Below are 21,870 nucleotides of genomic sequence, written 5' to 3' on the forward strand. Positions count from 1 at the left end.
AGGTTCCTGCCAGGGAGCCAGTGCTTAATGGACTTCTTCAGTGTGGGTCCTTCCCTTGGTATGCAGTTCCTCATGAACGGCTCCAGTGTGGGTCCTTTCCATGGGGTGCAGTCCTTCAGGGATAGATTGCTCCATCCATTGCTCCAGGGGTCACAAGTCTTGACAGAAAGCTGCTCCAGCTTTGCTGCTGTAGGCTGCACTCTCCATGGATCTCCCAGGGACCTGCTCCAGCACAGGCTTCCCATGGAGTCACAACCTCCTTTGGGCACCCACCTTCTCCAGGGTGGGTTCCTTGAAATACTACAGGTGGATCTGCGCTCCCCCATGGACCCCCGTGGGCTGCAGGGGCACAGCTGCTTCACCATGGTCTGCACTGTGGGCTGCAGGGGAATCTCTGTTCCACTGCCTGGGGCATCACCTCCCCCTCCTTCTGCACTGATCTTGGGGTCTGCAGGGCTGTTCCTCTCCGCTGGCTGCTTGGTAGTGCAGCAGTTTTTTCCCCTTTCTTCAGTATGTTATCCCAGAAGTGCTACCACTGTCACTGATGGGCTCAGCCTTTGCCAGTGGCAGGTGCATCTTGGAGCCAGCTGGCATCGGCTCTCTTGGACTTAGGGGAAGATTCTGGCAGCTTCTCAGAAGTCAGAGTCACTTTGTAGCCTGCCTCCCTGGCCCCTGCTACCAAAACCTTGCCATACAAACTGTCTACCCCAAATTCAGGTCATTTTCAAGGACTTGTGTACCAAGTTTCCAGTTCTCTTCCATTCCTGTCATTCCCTGTTCTGTTCCAGTCTCTTTTTTCTATCCTCTCCTCATCAAGGACCAACCTCTTGGCTCCTCTCCTGTCTCCTTTGCTTTCCTCTATGGCCCTTCATTGCCTTTTCTCTCCTCTTGCATGACACTTCCCATCTTCTTGCTAAGCTCTTTGTGATTACCCCATGCACCTTTTGGTCCCTGCTGGATGTGCTCCTTTTGTCCAGTCCCAGCCTCTCCTCTGGGAGGGCAGCCAGCACTCCACAGTCACTACTTTGCATCAGCCCTGAGAATAACTTGGTGCAGCTGCAGGACTGCAGCATTTTCAAATATCAAGCATTTTCTGTATTTTATTTTCATTGTACCTTGGTGATTTGCAGGTTTTCTCTGGTTCTTTGTCCAAGCTGGACAGAAAAGGATGTGAGTTTTTTGATACACAGACCAGTGGCATTAGCTCTTTAAACTACCCTGTAGCATTTTTAAGATCATTTTTGTCAAGGACAAGTTGAGATTTTCATGTGTGTGGAGCATTGTCATGTCCTAGTGAGAACTCCAGGCATGATGATGATGTCCTTGAGAGTCAGATGTATGAGCTGGAGTGTGGGCTCTGGAACATGCAGAGGCTATCAGAACATGCACCCAGTTTTCCAGCTGGTATTGCAGACTGTTGAGTTCACAGGTGGCTTCCTAGCAAACTTGCTTCCTAGCAAAACTTGCTTTGGCATGCCTGGCACAGCATGTGACACAGTTAGAGGTGTGCTTGGCTCCTGTGGTGCTGCTGAACTGCAGGTGTCCTTAAGTTTTCCCTCAGTGATTGACTTTTCTTTCTTTGAGGGGGTTAACTCTGTTCAAAAAATCCCCGCTGGCTTTCTCCATTGGGAATGAGTGACAAATATCCTTTGTATTAAGGATGTTTGTTAAATTCCTATTCAGCTGTCTCATGGTATCTCTGAATTGCCCTTCTGTCAACAGTGAGCAGTTAGTTTTATCGGCCTGGTTGAGCATGTGCTTTTAGTGAGGATGCCTAGCCATGCCAGGACATATTCACAATTTAATTGTGATCAGTTGCCCAGCAAACACTAATACACTTAAAATGAAAGGAGGAGAAATACTGACTGCCAGCAAGCAAGGTGCCAGTTTTATTACCCTCAGAGTTTATTGCTTTCCTAATTAAAATCTCAGTCATTCCTTGACCACCACCTGCATCTATAAACGTCCTGTAAGTGTGATGTAAGGTGGCTTGGTGTGACTGGGAACATACACAGGGCAGGTGGTGCAGGCTGTTTGCACCAAGCACAAATAACATGTAGAGTTCAGCAGTTTTTTTCTTTTTCTGATTATTTATTTACATTTTTAGAATGACCTTGGGTGGGAATGACTACTCACTTAACCCCATGTCCTTGCTTGCAGTTCTACACAGATTCTGTGGAAGGTCCTGATTGTAGACCTGTTTTGTGCCCTGGGCCATGTGACCCAAGTTACAAAAGGCTCCTGTTTCTGTGGCGTGATGGAGCTGTACAAACTGATGCTTTTGTCCACCCTTCCCATGTGGGGAAAGAATGGGCTGCAGCATTTGGCTTGCAATGGCATTATGTGCTTGTGCCCAAAGCACAAATCCTGTGAGCTCCTGCCTGAGTGTTTGAAAAATGAACATTAAGTCCTGCCCTGCTGCATGGGCCTGACTGTGTGTGGTGGAGTCTGTGCTGACAAAATGTAAATTGCTTGTAATTATGACAAATCATGTGCGGTGCTCATACTGTGAACTACAAAGCTTTTGTCCACTGCTGCTTATCCAGCTGCTTAAAAAGCTCTCCTGATAAAGTGCATGAAGCTCAGAAACAGCCTTCCAGGTTTAGTTGTTCACATTTTGTTGAGGACACTGAAAATAATTTGGTCTGTTTGAAGAAATTGCTTCTATTCCCCAGAGTTTCTCCTGATGTGGGGGAGCAGGAGCTGGACTACAGGACCGGGAAATGCTTAGCAGAAGAGGAAGATGAAAGCAAGTTTGGTTATTAAAAGGAACTTCTGAGCATTGCTCTTGATCTGTGTCCTTGATAAAAATCCCTAGTGCTGTTCATCCTTCCAGTAACAGCTGCAGGCATGTAATTTCTCCTCTTTCTGTATTACTGGACAATCTGTCTGTCTGCTTTTTTTAGTTAGGCATTTTCTGCAGTAAGAAGTGGTTTCTTCTATCTGTTTTGTTTGTTTCAGCAGATGCTAAAAGCATGCATGCATGAGAGAGCAATCTGTATGTTACTTTACCTTGCATGAGCACAGAATGGCACACACAAGAAGTAACTGCTGGGATGAGTTGTTCTTTTCCATACACTGTTTTACTTTGGTCTATGGTCAGTGCTGTCAGTATGTGGCAGCCATGTTTACAGAGCACCACTGAGTTAAATATCCTAGCTGGAGATTTTAAAATGTTTGATACCTTCATATCCACAGGTATTTGGAGCTGTGCTTGCTGAGATAAGAGTGCAGCAGTTTGTGGAGCAGAAAGTTTGATCCTCCCTTTCAAGTGCAGTGCTGCCTGTCTTGGCTAGGCACGCTGTCTGCCCCTGTCCAGGGGAGTCCCAGCCCACTGCTGGCTATAAATCCTACCTGCAGTAGGTGGGATCCTCTGGCACAGCAGGTCTAATCCAAAACCAAGTTCTCAGCAAACACTCTTCCCTTTCTTCTGTCTTTTAGTATTAAGATGGTGCTGATGTGGACCAGTGGGGACACGTTCAAGACTGTTTACTTCATCCTGAATCAGGCCCCTTTCCAGTTCTCCATCTGTGGACTCCTGCAGGTATTTGTGGACATCGCTATCCTGTTGCAGGTTTACTTGTACAGCCACTACCCTCAGAAGCCCGTGTCCCACGCTGCACACCCAGCCAGCACCAAGGCCCTGTGAGGAACTTGGCTGGGCAGGTTGCAGGTCAGCAGAGTCAGCCGTGGCATCTCTTCTTCCACTTGTAAATACTCCTGTGTTGCCAAGTTGAAAGCAGAAATGAGAACAAGGATGGAAAATACGGCTGCATGTGCAGCCTTGGAGGTTCTGTGTTAAATAACTTGCTCTGTTTTCAGACTTAGCTGTACAGAACTGTTTCTTGGTGGGGGGAGGGGCACTTTATTTTTGCATATGTACCTATGAGCCTTATTAATTCACAAATGTTTGTATATTTAATCACAAGGGCTGGATGGTTTGTGTTTTTAATGCTATTTAAAAGTGTTACACCACAAAAATTATAGGATATTTTGTCTGAAACTTCTACCTATTTATAAAATATAAAGTCTTTATATTGGCAGGAGGTTTGTGGCATATACTAGCATTCAGTATCTCCACGATGGAGGAAGCAGTATTGAAGAGCAAATCCAGGAGCTTTCTCTTTTCCCTATAAGGGTGTCTGGTGAGTGAAGGTGGGGGTGGGAGGCCCTGCAAAGAGGTGAGCAGCCAGAAATGAGCCGGCCACAGATGCTGTAAAGCTAAAGAGTTAGCAGATGTTAATCTCTGCTGTAGGAGGACACATGGAGGAGATGGTGGAGGGGGTCTGATGGTGCTGGAGTCACATCCAGAGCTGGCACAGCCAGTCAAACATCCAGGCAAAAGGAGGAGCCAGCAGGTGATTTCTGGGAACGTAGGTACTCATGCTTTGAAACTGTGGGGTGTGGGAATAGCCTGCCCTGCACCTGGGGGCAGTGCTGCCCCTGCAGCTGTGCACAGGACACAGCTGGGCTGTAGGGTCTTTCCCAAACCAAGGGGCCAGCAATGGGCATTGCCAGTATTGCCAGGCAAGTATTTCTAGATGTGATTGAGCCACAAAGATAGAAACAGGTCCCCTTTGATTGGCTCAGAAATGAAAAAGTTTGACATGGGGGAACAAGCTGTATCCCCTGGAGTAGGACCAGCATCTCACAGCTTGATTTGTTGAGGCGGAGATTCGTGTTCATGTTGTTCAATGCCAGACAAGAACCAGGTTATGTTTTGGGGTGTTTCCTGCATTGGCCCATTTTTCTTTTACTGTTGTGAACTGTTAGGCTCTTAAAGAAGAGGTTTTTCTCTTTTAGAAGAATGAGCAGGCTGTACTGAGAGGAACTGAAAGAGCAGAGTTCATGTAGACGTTGTCTCTAAAGGCCATTAGCCAGCACAGGTCACCATACTCTGTCTGTGACATGCAGCTGCTGGTGGTGTGGACCCGTGGGGCTGTGACCAAACCCCTGGGCTCCTCTTGTGACACTGCTGTCATGAAACTGCCCTGGGTGATGTGAGGAGGCCGTAGCAATGCCCTCGGTCCCAGGAACAGCTGTGCCTGTGCTGCATCCTTCATGAGGCTTCCTCCCTCTGCTGGGTGAGTCCTGTCTGGCCACAGGCAAGGTGTTGGACGGATTTTTCAGAATAATTTTTTTCTCTAAGAATAGCCCAAGAGCTTCCGTTTTCTTAGCAGTGGCAGCAAGTCTGAGGGTTGATGACTTCAGTGTGTAAGTCAGATGCTTCCCCTACCGCACTTTCTTTGGGAACCTCACGATTTGAGCCTGGACTGTCTGGATTGGTGGCAAACTGTGCAGTGGAGGGGAGTCACACTGTGCCCAGGCACTGACGCCCTGCTCTTTGTTCAATACCATACTCTTCTAGGCCTGAAGTGACCTTACAAAGACAATGTACTCAGCATGGCAGACTATGAATGTTTTGTTCCTCTCTTTTCTCCAGTGTTCTGGTTGTGCTAAAAGAACATCTGGGCTTTTGTCTTTTTTAATTGAAAACGTAACAACTGGCTTCTCCGGTATGCTGCTTTAATGAGGATTGTATTTCTACTGTTAGAAAACAAACACTTTGTTGTGGGTTTTAATTGTCTGAAGGGTTTTTTTAATAACTTGTAATGGTAAGATTTTTGTATTTGGTGGTCTTTTTCTAATATTTTGCAAAACAGGGATGCAAGAAATTTCTGGTTCATGCAAGAAACATACTTTGGTATGTTATAGCTTCACTGGGAGTGCACACTTTTGACCACCTCTTTGGCTTTGAACTACAGATATTACTGAGGATAAAACAATTTCTGCTTTTTCCTTTTGGGATTCTTCCTTGGGTGGATTCTTGAGTCTAAAACCAGTACCTAAACCAGCGAGCTCTGTGGACCAGTCTCATTTACACCAGAGCAGCAAATGCTGGAAGAGAAGCCAGTGAAACCATGTCTAAGTCATCTTTTGTATGTGGCATTTAGCAAGTAGGACTCTTGGCCAGGAACTCTAGAACTTCTTGCAAGGTACTTTAGGGACAAAGTGTTACAGAACTTTTGTTTTGTTCTCTAATTGTCAGGAAGTATCTGTTTCAATGATCACCTCAGAGAATAAGAAATTGCTTTCTTTAAATACATCTCTTTGAATGTATGGCACATTTCACGGACTTCATTTTTTCTGTCAGTTGCAATGTTTTTTTTAATAAAAATTACCTATTATATATAAATTGCAGTGTTGCTTTGTTTTGTTCGGGTACAAAATGTGTGCTTCTTAACTCTTATAAATCTTCTTGTCAGGAGCATTGTTGATACAAATAACTAGCATGGTTTTTCCTTCTGATGGGTGAGTAAGCACAAGGCAGAAATTGTCCTGAAGTCATGATGCACAGCAGGGATTCTGGATTTCTGTTCCCTGCTCTTCCATACATACCAGGCTAAATTTAACCATCGAGACCACATAACTTGTGTTTGCAATGCTCACAGTAAAAAACAAATTACTAACAGATTATTACATAGCTTTAAAGGGACCCTGTATCAGGCAGGCTGCAGAATGAGGTTGAAGATGGGATACAGATCAGGGTTGTGCTCTTGGCAGCCTCAGCACAGAAGGTGAAGACACTGACTCTGTCATCTCATGGCCAGCTACTGTTCTAAGAGAAGTCTTAACCACCCTCCCTGTTCCTTCTGGATGGGAAAACAAGCCAGGGCTGTCAGGAGCAGCCTTGCAGCTGCTGTGCAGCTCCTGGATCCTGCCAGGCTGCTGATCCAGGATTTTGGGCTGCTCTGGCATGGAGAGGTGGTTTGCTATTGCTGTGTGCAATGCTGCAGGAGCTGCAGAAGGGGAGCTGGGGAGGAGAGAGTGGGGCTGGAGGTGTAGGAGAGAGGAGATGTGGGGCAGACTGAGCTTGTTCAAACAAGGGTTTGAAAGGTGATACTCCTGAAGGGAAGGGATAGAAGGAAAACCAAAACATGAAGGTAAATCAGCAAAATGGGCAGGAAAGGAGGAGGAATATGAGGGTGGGGAGTAAGCCCTGCCTGCTCTCTTGCAGTCTGCTGGCAGTGGAGACCCAAGCAGCTCTCACAGCAGTCAAGCCTGATCAGCACTTGACGTGCCTGCACCTTCTCTCCCAGCCAGTGCTGGTATTACTGGCTGCTGCTTTGGCATTCACTGTGGGGAAGCCAGTGGTGGGGCTGGCCCCAAAGGAAACAATGAGGAACCCCATCTCTGGGTGCTGCACCAGCCCAGCCCTGCTGGCTGCTGCAGTGCTGCCCCAGGCCTCCCTCGGGGCAAATCTCTCCCTCTACTGTGCATGGCAGGCAGTGGTCTGCACTGTGACTCCAGGGAGGGAGAAATTTCATGGTTAGATGTTTGAGATGCATGCAGTTAGGTGCAATTAAAAAACAAAAGTAGGACATAAAATAAAGCTCACATTTGGTACTGGGTATTAAGCAAAAATGGGCCCACAGGTTCTGTTTGTTAAATCTGATTGTGATCCTTAGGCTTGAGAGCCAAGCAGGTTTCAAGGACCAGACTGACAACTGTAGCTTTGTTGGAGGCTTTCTGTAAGTAAGAAGACATCAATATGAGAGCGAGCAGTGTGCCAATAAACAAACACTTCCTGGATACCTTTGCCAACAGCAGTAAATAAAAGACAGGGACTAGAACATAATGTGAGGTTCACCCTGGGGCATGGGCAGGTCTTCCTGTAAACAGCCTTGTAAAGCAGCCAGTCCCAAGGGGATGTCAGCATCTAGAAATGCACTGACAGCAAACAGAGCATTTCAGATCCCCCTCCTGCCCTTCTGTGTCCCGGCTTATGTGCACTTGGCTCTGGTAGGTGCTGGCTGGGAGACTGAGGGGCTTCACTCAGACACAGATGGGCCAGCAGCACCACACTGGATTTCTGTACCCATCAGCCCTTCCTTGTGCCTCTCTTCTCTTCCATGCCAAGGCTTCACAGTCCTCTAAGGCTGTGGCTTGTAGGTGCCAAGGATCCTTTGCCCCCTGAAGCATCTGCTGTGAGGCTGCCATAGCCTGTGCCTGTTCTGGCCTCGGCAGTGTGGGACAGCAGCCTCTGTCTGGCTTACGGTTGAGGAGATGACACCAGCATCACATTTTTCTTTACATTACTGCTTTTTCTTAACTGAGGCTGCTGTGCCATAGAAATGGCTGTGCACATGTGCTGTATGAGCTGAAGTTGTGTTTGACTTTGTGCCATTCCCTTTAGCTCTGTCCCTTTACCAGTTAACACATCCTTAACCCTCCTAAGCTATGGTTTTCATGACTGGTGTTGCCAGCTGCCAGAATTTGTAGGTCTAGATCCATGCATGCTGCCACCAAGGTTGATGTGTAGGTGGAACATGTAGAAGAGGTGGCTTTGCTCACGTTTTGAGTCTTTATCCCATGTAAGAGAGAGAAATATTTTTTTCCTTTTCTTTTTTACTTTTTCCTTGAGGCAAAACTAGTGTGCTACAATCATGAAGCACTTATTTGTTCAAAGAAACAGGTATAACTACCTGCTGGCACTGGTGTGCCTGCAGACAGCAGTGTGGCATTTATTATAGCTAGAGATAAATGGCCTTAAAATCATCTGTGTGCTGTGTCAAAAAACCTCAACCACTATACACAACAAAACCAACATTCTCCAGCAGCTGATCAAAAGCAATAAGCATCACCCATAACAATGGCTGCCCTGGGTGAAATTTATTCTCCTCTGAGTGTCTTTTATGTCTGGCAATGTGTGCATCACAACTTTATGTAGCTTCCAAAAATAATTAGTTTAAAAGGTTCCTGGTTTATATTTGTTTCCTCATCTGTCATCACAATAGATAAAATGAAACTTTATTAAAAGCCAGGCTTTGACTAGGAGACAATGAGTGGGTTTTGTCACTTTATTAAAACTCTGGGCATGCTGGAATTAATTATGTGCCTTTTGAAAAATACAAAGATCTCACTATTGTAGGATAATAGCAACTTGATGGAGAACAGCAGCAATATGGCATGTGTCATCAGTCTGTTTTTCTCCACAGCTGCTGAGCTGCAGTTTGCTGTCCCACCACTGTTTTTTTCATGCTGCAAAGCCAAAAGATGCATTGATTCATGGTTATTTGCTATCACTGCAAGTGTAAAACTCTTCATTCTGCAAGGATGTCAACTCCAGCGTGGCTTTTCTAGTAGTTAGGTAAGTGTGCTTGCAGTTTTTGGGCTTCACCACCTCGAGGACATGCATTCTGCACCTTCCATGTGCACTAGCCATGGTCTCTTCATTCACACTGGAGCCGGAGCATGAAGCACACCTGGTGTGCATGAGCCAAATCACCATGAGGAGTGAACTTGTGAGTCCATCTAGTGAGCCTGTCAGGTGCCACCTTAAGACTGAGCATCTGAATGCCACCAGAAGATGCAGTGCTGCTCCTCAGCACCAGGCCACACTGTCCCCCTGCCACTGCTCCCTTCGCTGGTTTGCAGTCAGCTGGCTCCAAGGCTGGATCCCTGATGTCAAACCTTAATAATCCTTAATGAGAGAAATGTCTGCTCCGGGAATAAAAAAACCCAATAAAATTAAAATCTTTCATGAGTCACAGCAACCCAGTGCTGGCATTGCTTTGCCAGGAGTCTGAGTCAGCCCAGGCACCACCAGCCCTTGGCCCTCCTCTCTAGCACAAGGAGCAGATGTGTTCCTGGTGCTGCTGGGCCATGAAGGATGGGCAGAACCCTGGCGTGGGCCCCTGCATTTGGTCTGCCTGCAGTTCAACACAGCTGGGGCTTTGCTGAGCCAGGTGCATCCTGCAGGGTAGGGGGGCTCGGTTTTGCTGCCTCCATCTCCTGCAGTGCTCAGCAGCAAGTAGCACGAGTTACTTCACATTAGCACAGCAAAACACCACCTCCCTCCACACGCAAATCATCAGACACAGAGAGTCAGCAACAAAGCTTTATATTTTTATTAAAATAAAGTGTAACTTTCCAATTTCTCTTGCTTCATTCCTATAAGGAATGGCTTAATATGAGAGTTTGTAATGTAGGATTAGTTTTACATCATATGTTGAGGCAAAAAAAAAACCAAACCCCAAACAACAGACCAGACAAAACCCATCTTCAATACATCAGGTTTTGTTCCCTTCCTGGTGGGTGGAGAACATGGAGGGTGACACTGCATGGCTCTAGTACAAATAGGAGTGTAGGTACAAGAGACTGTTGAGTTCCATCTCCCTCCATTCCCTGACCACATCCCACCTGTAGGAGCACTGAAAGACCCACACAGCATCCTGACTTGGACCAACTACACAGCTCCGCCAGGGTGGGGGCTGGAAAGCTCATGCATGGGGCTGGCATCAATAAGCAAACATCCAGATGCCACCATATGATTAATTTTCCCTTTAAAATTACTTAAATCATTTGAGAATCAGGAAGAAGAGCCAGAACACTTGTTCTAATGACAGGATTGTCTTTTTCTCAGTAGGAGGGCAAAACCAAAAGACTACTCCTAAGGCAGAGCACAGCTGCTGCTCTGCAGCTTGGGCCAGAGCCCACTGACAGTGTCTCGCTGGCTTCACTGGGTTTGTACTGCTCCCCTACTCCTGTCTGCACACGACTGCACTCAGCGCAGCCACCACCACTGAGGAAGACTTTGCAGAGCTGGGAGTCACTGCTGGTTTAACATTACCCTCCCCTTCTTGAGCAACATGTAGTTCAAATTGGTTCAGTTGCCTGTTAAGCACATTTCTCAATACACAAGAGATGGAAATAGTTAACAGAAAGTGGAGAAACGTCATCATTTGTCATGATATTTTTAATATTTGACTGTTAGCAAAGGAAAAATAACCAAGTTAACATTCAGTACCATAGTCAGGAAGATTTTTTGTATGTATATTTCTGTCATGGGACTAAATAAGATATAAAGCTTAGGATGGTAAATATGCAACTCTACTAAATAATGCAAACTGTGCTCACACACAATTGAGAGCTGGCAGCGCTGCCAGTGCTCCGGCTGTGCTGCTTCATCTGTAGAAGACAAAAGCAAGCCCCTGGTAAAGCTGAAGGAATGCTTCTGCCCTTCTCTCACCCTTGCCCCTTGGCTTGTCTGAGGTTTGAGTTCCTTGGTGGTGCTGCCAAAACAAACGTGCTGTGGGGTGTCACAGCACGGGGAGCCCCTTGCTCAGCCCTGCCACTGAGCAGGGCACAGAGGAGGTGGCACGCTGGTTGCTGTGCCACATGGCACCTGGCACGGGCTGTGCTTCACATTACATTCTGCTGGCTGGCTATGTTCAATGGCTGCTCCTTGGGCATACCCAAAAATACTTGCTCAATAGAAAAGCCCTAAGAAAAGCAATGGAGCAGAGCTGTACTTGGTAGAATTTGTAGGGGTACTTTCCACAGGTCCCTTAAGATCAGAAGTTGGTCTTTAGAGAAACCTTGTGTTTGTCTGCCCCTCATTTATGCCATTCATGGCATTCTTCTTGCAGAACTGACCTCTCTTGTCCACTGCTTCTTGGGCTGCCAATGTATGTCCTCAGCTGTTCAGGGTCAAGAACTTCTCTTGGCTTACTGGTCCACCAAGGTCAGACCCTCCTGCTCACCAGCATTTGGCGGGAATGTGGCGCTGAGCCCCCCTGTACTGTCACCACCCAGGAGCTCGGTGTTCTCTGGCTGCTGGCGCACCTGCCTGCTGGCTACTCGCTGCTGCTGCTCCTTCAGCTCACTGTAGGAACGGGAAAAGGTATGAAAGATGGATGTGACTGGGAAAGCCATCAGCAAAATCCCACTCAAGATGCTGCTCAGGGCTACCACCTGTCCGGGGATGCTACGAGGCACCATGTCCCCGTAGCCAACCGTTGTCATGGAGATCACGGCCCACCAGTAGCTGGTGGGGACGCTGGTGAACTCTTGCTTGGCTCCCAGTTCGCTCTCAGCCAAGTACACCAGCGGCGAGAAGAGGGCCATGGCGACGCAGAGGAAGAGCAGGAGCAGCCCGAACTCGCGGGTGCAGCGGCGCACGGTGAGCCCCAGCGTCTGCAGCCCCAGCGAGTGCCGCGCCAGCCGCATCACGTACAGGATGCGCAGCGCCCGCAGGAAGCGCAGCACCAGCCCCACGCGCTCCAGGTACTTGTTCCCGGCTCCCCCGCCGGGCTTGCTGCTGTTCTTTGTGGAAACCACATCCACGATGAGAGAGATGTAGAAAGGCAGAATGGCCAGGATGTCAATGATGTTGAGTGGGGTTTTCAGGAAAGCACACTTGTTTTCTGCCTGGATGGATCGCAGCAGGAACTCAAAGGAAAACCACGCCACACACACTGTCTCCAGCACAAAGATGTCATAGCACTTTCGTGAGCATTCACCCTGGGGAGAAGAGGAGTGGGAAACTCATAAAAGAGGGAAGAAACAGATTTAGCTGGGGAGTGAAACAAAGAGAGTGTCAGCTCTTAAAGGAAAGCACCACGTGAAATTGATGCAAATTGTGAGGTACCAAAGCAAAACCATGGCTGCTGAGAGGTACTAAAACCAAAGGCTACATGTTTGACTACAGGACAGGTCAACAATGCTCTGGAGTGTCTCAAAGCTGCCAAGAATTTGGTGTGATCTTATCAGCTGTTGGCCAGAGAGCCTACTGCTAAAAAGCCAGTGGCTTGCACTTCATTTCTAACCAAGACTTTAACATCTTTTAAAAAGGATTAATACAGGATTAATGGGTTGTAATAAATATGTTATCCTTCCTTCCCTTCCTGATCAATAATAAATTGCTTACTAATGGCTCATAAACACCTACAGCATTTTATGTGATATGCTTGGAGTTATCTATAATCTATTATTCACTAAATAGAGTACATATTTTATATTCCAGTGAACATTTATTAGCACACCCCTACAGTCAAACACATATATAAAGTACTGAGAAATGTAGGCATTTCTAAAAGAAAAAATACCACAGGATAGAGTGGGTTCTGGAGGGATAAGTGTTTTTAGTTACTGCACCTGTAAAAACTAGTGACCACAAAGCCTTCCCCAAGCTTTCTTCCCCTGCTCTTCCCTGCAGGCTCACTTGGTGGCAAATAAAGAGAGCTCTGGCTCTTTAGTTATGATGCTTGTAAACAAGCCTCAGTGCACTGGAAAGGCAATAAACAATAATGCTGGTGATGGCCACTCCTCAGTTGTTAATACTGTGGCAATTCTCTGCTATATCACTCTTGGTACCTCCAGCTGAATAATAAACAACTTCTCTACATAAACAGATTTTGATGTGGACAATTATAGGGGTAGTGCTGTTTCCTCTGTAAATGCTTGTATAAAAGTGTGAATGCTCTGGGGGCTTTGTGTGGAAGGCAAGTGTATACTTATTAGGGGAAGTGTATATTTACTCAGTGTGCCAGTTTGAACAGTTTGTGAAACAGTTTGTTGTAAGGAGTCAATCCATGCTAGTGGGGTGTGTGACTCCCACTGGATGCAACAGGTATTAGGTCCCAATTCCCAACCCTGTTATACTTGCCTGTGCCAAATTACAGCAATAAAACATCAGTTGAGAACGGCAAAGCTGTGTCCAGCTGGTTCCCATTCGCCGCTGGAGAAGCTGAGAACCTGGCACATTTATTAGCAGCTCTGCCCACATACTCAGCTAGGGGAGTCTTTTGCTCCAGAGAGCCAGGGAAATTTTTAATGCACAGCACCACATCCTAACTTCATCCCTCTTGAAGTGTGTATGCACAGGCTTTTTCACGGTTTGGAAAGAAAGCAGCCAGCAAGAGACTGATGAGACTTTTTCCCTCTTCACTAACTGCAGCCTTCCCCAAAATGTGGAGGGACTGGATATGTTCAAGGGCTGTTGCACTGCCAGCAGTGAAAGCAGTGTCATCACATGAATGCAAAGCCTTGGGTTACCTCAGTATGACAGTCAAAATTCTGAGGCACCCTGCACATCTTACACTTAAGAAGAGACTAAGACAATAACTAAAGAGATGTCAACAAGAAAAACAGATGTGAAAAGGAATCCTCAGAGCCAGCATTTATGGTCCTTGTAGTAACCACAATAAAAATTGTGATGCCTTGTGTTTATGGAATTTTGTTTCGTATTCCACTTTCAATTGGCACATGATGTACCTCCCACTGTTTCCCAGGGGGTCATGCTGATATGGAGAGAAAAATTACTTGTCCTATTGAAATTACTGTTGAGATTTTAAGCATATTGCAGGGAGGAGTGATAATCTTATTTTACCAGTATAGTAGCTCAGATAGCCTCTCTTTAAATTCTGAATTTTGATTCATGTGAACACTAGAAGGAGCTTAATTTATATCTGCCTCACCAAACTAATTTGGTCCTAAGTAAGTATTTTTGTCACAAGCATAATACAGAAGGATGTAAGATTTTGTTTCTAGGAGCTTTCCTCCTATCACAGCATAATTATGCTGTCAGGCTCTCCTATCAAATACAGAATCAAGACACTTTCACACCACAACACAAATCTGGCTCTGTGAGACAAAGCTCACAAGGTCAGTGGAAGGACTCTGCCTGTACCACGGTAACTTCTCTCCTTATGACCCAGAAACCAGCCCTCAAACCAATATTGTCCCAGAACTCTTCTGCCTGGCAATCTCTCATCAGGATATGCTTGATCTCACACCTAAGGGAGTCACTGAAGGTGATTTGCAGCTCTTCATCCCATCCTTGCAGGTGCTCTATAGGTTCAGGTTGCGGTGTGAGAATGACAACCCAGAGGAAAATAGCTATGGCTTCAGCAAAGCAACAGCAATGACAAGATGAATACCCAAATGTGCAAATTTGCTGTCTCTGACAGGTGCACCATTACTTGGACCACCACCTATGGAAACTACGATGCACCTTGCCTTAAGAGCCCTATCTGGCAGGAAGTGTTCTGGATTCTGATGCACATATATAGATTTTTTGTGCCACTAAAAGTTTTGGGAAAGTCAGTGAAGCCTATGGGGAATTTAGCCTTAAAATAAAACTACAAAGTCAGTAAGGTGATTAATAGCTAATTTGGCACCTAATTCCCCCAGCAATTTCTTTTAGCTGCATATGGAAAGGAGACTGCCAAAGTGGTTTTGTGTATGAGTTTTGGTGCAGGAGAAAACAGGAGTGAAGATTACTCCTTATGAATGGGCTACCAGGGAAGATGACTTTTGGAAGACCCTGTCTGCTCTCCCACACTCTGACATGTTTATCCTCTGTACGTTCACAGACCTAAAACATTGCTATTTATGTCTTCAATCTTCCTGCAGAACTACATCCCAAATGCAAGTGGGGGAGCAGTCTGGAGAGGTTTGTTCAGCCAAGCTCAAGAAACCTGGTGGAATCTGGAGCTCAGATAATCCAACACTGCAGAAGCAAGCTGCATCTTTGCCCATCAAGATAATGAGGAGCTGAAATTTCTTCCATCCAGAGCGGAGGCTGGGCCCTGGCTTTTTTCCACTCTTCCCACTCCCCACAGCTGACAAATAATATGAAAGTGGAAATGTTTACTTTCAGTACAGTGGAGTGATAATGTTTTACTACACAGAGCTCACTTCAACAGGATGAAACAATCCCCCCTTCCAGCAAATGCATAATTATCTTCAACAACTTGCTCAGTATCCTTATTAACCAACACTATCTAAACAAGCCAAGCTCTGTCCAAAGGCTGTCCTAAGAATAAGAGGGTCTGAACATGCTTTTGGAAAACAGATCTGTGTGTCAATCAACCTGACAGAGGTCTCTTTTTCCCACTAATTAAATGTCTTCCTATCCCTTGGACCATGTTTCAACGTCATCTAGGTGTGTCCTATTATTATCCTCACATGTTATAAAAAACAGCAACTCAAAATTGTATTTCATACTCTTTGCACTTAATTTCTTTCAGCTGCAGCTGCTTTTCCTTGCTGTTTTTTTTTTTTCCTGTTTGACTACAGTATTGGTTAAAAATGAAAAAAAAGGGCAATTTTTGCTTTCTAAACCTTCTAACTATGTTTTCCAGTCCAAATGGATGCTGAAATTCTGTTTGGGCTTTTGAGGTTTTTCCGTTCAAGAAAACAAAGCAAAAATTCTCAGAAAGGCACACTCACAGATGGAAAAAAAAATAAAATCAGTAATTAATCAGCCATTGGAACACAAGAAAAACAAGTCCTAACAGAATAGGGCATCCTGCCCAAAATAGGTCTTCATCAAATCTGTATGTTCTCAAAAAAGATTTGAGCTATACCAGCTTGTGGCCATAAACATATCCATTAACAACTACACACTGCTTTTTACTTTTTATAAGCAAAACAGCTCTTCCTCATACCAAGTAACGAAATTTCTTCACCCTGTAATCTAATGGATACAGTTTTATCACTACTTTTTCATATTTAGATTGATGAAATTGAGCTGCAGGGAAAACAGTTGTTTTTCACAAAGTGTATATATTTATTTATCTGTGTACATTTGTTTCTTCCAAACCATGAGTAGTTTGGGTTTCTTTTTTGCGCAAAAACTTCTTGAGTATGGGAAATTATCTGCAGTTGCACAGAATTTGGGGACTATATACCAATATCAACACAGGGAACAAGGAAAGAAAATAAGACATCAGTAAGTAATTCTGTGCTGTCAAATTAAAGTGAGTCTCCTTCATTAGGATCTACAGAAATTTGCTGTCAAAAAGCCAATCATAGCATCTTTCTTCTGGAGCAACGTTTTCTTTGCCAAAAGTTCCTTTGGCAAAAGGAAAATTACAAAAAGGAAAATTGGTGTCACTGGAGTTCAAATCCATCTGTATTCATTGTTCTGTATGGCCTGTCTAAAAGTGGCAGACATCTTTCCGAAACATTTTGCTTTGGCTTGCAGGGTCCGTTTCACTTGTACTGAACCCTGTACTGAGCCCCAGAAAAATTCTCCACTGTGTGTTGTGTGACTTCTCGGCCCTGCCTTTGTCCTCTGGTCTCCTGGGAAGAAATTGTGACTATTCCTTAGATTCTTGCAGGCTTTGACACCATCTTCTAATCCCTCTGCATTACAAGATGTCAAAAGCCAGATCACCTTTAACTGCTCTTGTGCTGCTTTCCATGCACTTTTTTGTGAGGTCAGCAGCTCCGCGGCACTTTGAAGGAAGAAGTTTCAATGCTGCCCACTTTGACCCTATAGTGAGATTTCCCTTACTGTCAAATCTATATGTTAAGAAAAAAGAAACTCCAACATGAGAGGCATTGCATACAAAAGTACTTACATAAGCTTGAAAATCATGACATTTCTAAAATGATCTTTTTGTACACGTCCACTTGCCCCTTGTTACTTGAGCCTTTCGGGTCACACGTTTCAAGTGTTTCTCTGTGCACATCAGATCAAACTCTTTCTTAACAACAGTGTGGAACTTGAAATTCTGATGCAACTGAGATCTCAGCATCAGAGATCTGTGTTAAGAGACCTGCAGCCCTGAGGCTGCTGACAAGTCTGCCTACAGTCCCCAGTCCAGAGGCTTAGGGTGTTCCCCTTGGATTTGGGTGGGAGGCTGAGCCGCCTGTTTCAATGAACATCTGCAGGGTGACCCAGAGGACAGACACTCCTCCACTACATTCTGCAGGGTGACCCAGAGGACAGACACGCCTCCAGTACCAATTATTCTGCAGCCCAACACTTGGAGCCTTTGCTGGGCTTCGCAGAGACCCAGCTCCCCCTCCTGTGAGAGCGGGGTGGAAGCTTGCATCTGGCTCCGTCCCAGTGCGTGGGAGCACCCGAAGCACTGGCTGCTGGATCACTGGCTCTCTCTTGTCATTGTAAAATGAAGAAGCCTTCCTTGAGAAAAATTCCAGCAAAAGAGCAACATTCCCAGAAACACGACTTACCAACGAAACTCTAAGGTATTGCTCACGCTGGCACTTTCTGATGAAAGGCAATTTTCTGATGAAAAGTGATATTCTAGTGAAAGCATCCAGACAATTTTCCCAGCAGGGATAAGTGCAGGACTCCTGCGATGTGCCCGACCTTGGAAGGGCAGCATCCCGCCCTGCCCTGGGGCACAGGCAGCTCCCCTGGCTCTGACCACCCACAGACACGGCGATTGGAACTCAGCGCGTCTGCCACTGACACCGGGGTCAGGCTGAACTCGCAGTCAGCCTGCTCCCCATAGTTCCTTGTGCTCCCAAAGAAAGATAATTCAGATAACTGCACAGCCTGTCCTCGAAGCTGGCTGGCTATGAAGTCAAAGTAACAATTTCTGTTTTTGAAGTCACCAAAGGGCCATGAAAGAGTCCTCTGCTTCTTGCTGTCCACACTTTGATCCGTAACTGGAGCTTCGTTTGTTTTATCTTCAGCCCAGCTGCCAGCAAAGGTAACCTGTGCCTCCGAGGGGAGGGCTGCTGCCAACTTTGTGCAGCCCTGTTATGGACACAGATAGCTCTTATACAATTTGTCTTTGTTGAGCAGAAAGGGCAAGGAGGTGGGCAGGAGCTACACCTGCTTGCCCCTCTGGATTTCCCTTGGTCCTGAGACAGCACAGCCCCAAATCATCACTTCTCAAAACCCCTCAGGCTGCCATTTTTATCCTGCCAGTGAAGCTGCAAATAAACATGGAACGCCAACAGGAACAAGGGAGATGCAAGAGACTATGGCAGCTGCTAGAAGGTAACTGCAGGCTGTGCTAAAATGCCCAGCCAGAGTCTGATCAGCTCATGGAACTGCATGCTGTGCTATTCACTTGCAGTCATGCAGCCAAGGGGTTACTGAGATGTGCCTTCCATTTGTCTCAAATTGCTGCTCTGACCTGTGACTCTGAAGCCAGATGGCTGTGCTCATGGAAATCTCAGAAAAGGGCCTGGGAGTCAATGAGAGGGAAGAGAAGACCACGTGAGGACTTTACCTAAGACTGCCCTTGCAGACTACAGAGACAGGAGGCACATCAGGATGGCACTCCTGATCCAGGAGGCTGCAGAGGGAACCAGCTGTGCTTCCTTGGGTTACTCTGCCCAATCCACAAGCAGCTGATGCCTTGGGCCATCTCAGCCCCAAACTGTACAACCAAAATCAGACACTGTAAGTAGGCCTTGTGTTCCTAAGCCATATAAATAGTGAGCTTTGAGACCTGTTTAGCTGACACCTTTTTCCCTGGAAATGCTACAGATGTTTTAACAGCTGACTGCATGCATCTGGCATATACCTCTGAATGGGGGAGAAAGACACAGACATGAGGGATGCAATTGCCTACCTACCAGGCAAGACCTACTGTGATCCTAAGGCTTTCTTCCACTTCCCTGCCTCCTTCATGTACTGCCCCTGACACATGCAGATGTATTCTTTGGTCCAGTATCCTGCCTCCTTTTGCCTCAGTAGAGCTGCTGTTGAGAAGAATGCAAAGCAGGTAAGTAGTACTACAGATGCACAAAATGCCCTCTCATTAATACCTCCTTCTGAACTAGCTCTCCTCATGCCTGTGCCTGTTTTTAGCACACACTTCTCCAAAAGCAACAATGTTTTTTAGAGGGAAAAAAATGCTATCTGGCTCTACTTTATGGAAAGCAACCAAAACCTAAACTCTGCAAGAAGCAGGAAACACAGAAAGAATAAAACAGACCATGAAATATCTACGAAACAGTCAGCTTGCCTGATTTTCAGATGTCTATCAGGAACAAGCACAGCACCTCATCCAGAGAGGCTGGGGGTAGTGTCAAGACATCCAATGTCTTAAAGCTCCTCAGGCTCTGTGACTGTGGCTGGGAGCAGCTTGAGGAACCAGCGTGGGCCCCAGCAGCCAGCTGCTTCTGTCGCCCACTCTGATCACACCACACACCAGGAGTGAGGCGCTGTACTATAACATAAGGAGGAGCAATACACCCTGGGTAACATCTTCTGCAGGTGTGGTCCAGGAGTGGCTTGAAGGGCAGCACCAGCAGCTGAATAACTGCAACCTGCAGGGCAGGTAGGAGGGCGCAGGAAAGGGACCTTACATGATTAGTCTATGCTGGCTACCTTCAAAGGGAACCCCTCACTAATTGACAGGAGACTGTTGGACAGAGAACAGCTACACTGGCTTTCAGTACCTGGACTCCAGAAGACACATGAGGTTCCAAAATAGACCCCCTGCAAGAACAGGGAAGACAAGAGACTTCTTAAGATTTAAGCTTCTCAGTTTTGAGGGTTGGTGGTGTGATGTAGTTCCCATGAGAACAGGGGTGTGCACTCACCCCAGAGGATCCCTCCAAGTCCTACCTGCCCATAAGGTCCAGCTGGCAGAGGAAATGACCTCTTGGTGATGCTGGAGTCGGCCTTCAGGGTCTGAGATCCCCACCTGGCTGGTGCACAGCTTTTTTCTGTACATGAGTGTAAGAAATAAGCAGGCTATTACTAATATTTAGAGAACTGCAACCTATATGTACAAGAATAGATTTACTGCCATTTACTTGAATAAATATTCTAAATCAAAACACTGCTTTTGTACCTGGGGTCTGCTTTGGCAATTTTGCAATTGTTCAGTGCCATTGGGACACTGTCTGAAGACAAACAGCTACACAGGAAGACACAGGTCCAGGAAAACAAGGTATTGTATTTGAAACTCATCAACTGCCATGGCATTCGAGGCAGGACTTCACAGACCATAGTCCATATGGCTTGCTTGTCTTTGCCCTGCAGCTGACCCTCTGTGGGAAACACCCGTGGGTGACATAGGAGTCCAGGTGTGCCCAGGATTCCTTGCACAACCCTCTGTGCTTGGACCAAGCACAACCTGCCCAGCCTGGCCTCAGGGGGCAGCTCAGCACAGAGGATTTGTTCATCAGCCACTGCCACTGACAGAGAGGCAGGAAAAAGAATGATGATTTCACCAAGCCAAGGTGTCCTCCAAAGAACAGCTTCAATTTAGAAACACCAATGTTCTCAGTATTTCTGACTAAAATTACCTTGGAATTTTCTATTTCTGGATTTCCAGAATTCTTTTTTTGGGTTTGCCCCATTTCTTTCACTGAAATTGGAAGTAAAAATCCCCAAGAGAATAATGAAGCACCAGGAGCGCCCTTACTGACAAGTGTCCCCCTCTTCCTCGGATTTTATATGAATAGAAATCTTCCTCCTCAGCTCCCTCTATTTTCTAGCTCTGATAGAGGCATCAGAGCCTTGGAAGTTTACAATGTTTTTTAAAAAAATCTGCAAATCTAAGCAAGTGCTTGATCCTGAGCTTTCACATGAAGCAGCCCAGTTACACTGCAACTTAGCAAATCTGATTTCTGTATTTTCTATCCTAGTGCTCTGAAAACAAGGCATACTCAGTTGGCACTTGGAAAAGCTTGAGCAATGGCACTTGGCACTTGCAGCACACCTGGTCCTCACAGACAGGGCAAGATTGCAGCAATAAAGATGAGGGCTATAAACCAAACCAGCATCAAACTGCAGAACCAGAGCAGGGCTGAGTTCTTGCCAAGGGCACCTGGGTGCAGTTTGAACAGTTTCCCCAGGGAATGGGAACACCTGCACATCCCTCCAAAAGAACCAGTCCAAAAGGGACAGGGCTGTGTGACAAAGCAGTGGCATTCCCAAGGCTTTCACATCTACCCAATATCTGGGAAAAGGTGATGTGGTGGCACCTGGCTGTGCTCACAGATATACACTGCCTACCACTGTGGTCTTCTGAAATCCAGCACCCTCTTTCCTTCCTCTCCTCCTCCACACAAAAAAAAGAATCTGTCTTGTTCTCTCTCTCTCATTAATTATATTAAAAGATCAACTGATTCGTAATATAATTTTACAGTCTATTTTCCCTCTTATTTACCCCAATTTCTCACTTCTTTCAATAATTTTTTGAAGCTCTTCTTCTCCTGCCTCCCACTCACTGCTAGTTCTGTTTTACTGACCCTTATTTATTTTACTGGTTCCTGCAACCCTGTAATCTGCTATAAGATCTGGGGATGTCTGTTTTTTTCCTTGGAGGAAAGGAAGACAGAGTCAAGCTTACTGCTTTC

The 21,870-nt window shown here is 46.0% G+C and overlaps 2 protein-coding genes across 2 annotated transcripts in view; one reads left to right on the forward strand and one right to left on the reverse strand.

Moving 5' to 3' along the window:
• SLC66A2 (solute carrier family 66 member 2) overlaps window positions 1–6,196 on the forward strand; it is a 66,561-nt gene extending 60,365 nt beyond the window's left edge. The window contains exon 4 of the mRNA XM_014307006.2: window positions 3,442–6,196. Coding sequence (XP_014162481.1) covers window positions 3,442–3,649 — 208 coding nt within the window. The 3' untranslated portion in view covers window positions 3,650–6,196. The remainder of the gene's footprint in view (window positions 1–3,441) is intronic.
• Window positions 6,197–9,888: 3,692 nt separating this feature from the next.
• The window catches only part of KCNG2 (potassium voltage-gated channel modifier subfamily G member 2), a 28,783-nt gene continuing 16,801 nt past the window's right edge, over window positions 9,889–21,870 (reverse strand). Inside the window, exon 3 of the mRNA XM_005421001.3 lies at window positions 9,889–12,306. Within this exon, the coding sequence (XP_005421058.2) occupies window positions 11,512–12,306 (795 nt within the window). The 3' untranslated portion in view covers window positions 9,889–11,511. The remainder of the gene's footprint in view (window positions 12,307–21,870) is intronic.

Source organism: Geospiza fortis, unplaced genomic scaffold (assembly GCF_000277835.1).
Source record: "Geospiza fortis unplaced genomic scaffold, GeoFor_1.0 scaffold104, whole genome shotgun sequence".
NCBI lineage: Eukaryota > Metazoa > Chordata > Aves > Passeriformes > Thraupidae > Geospiza > Geospiza fortis.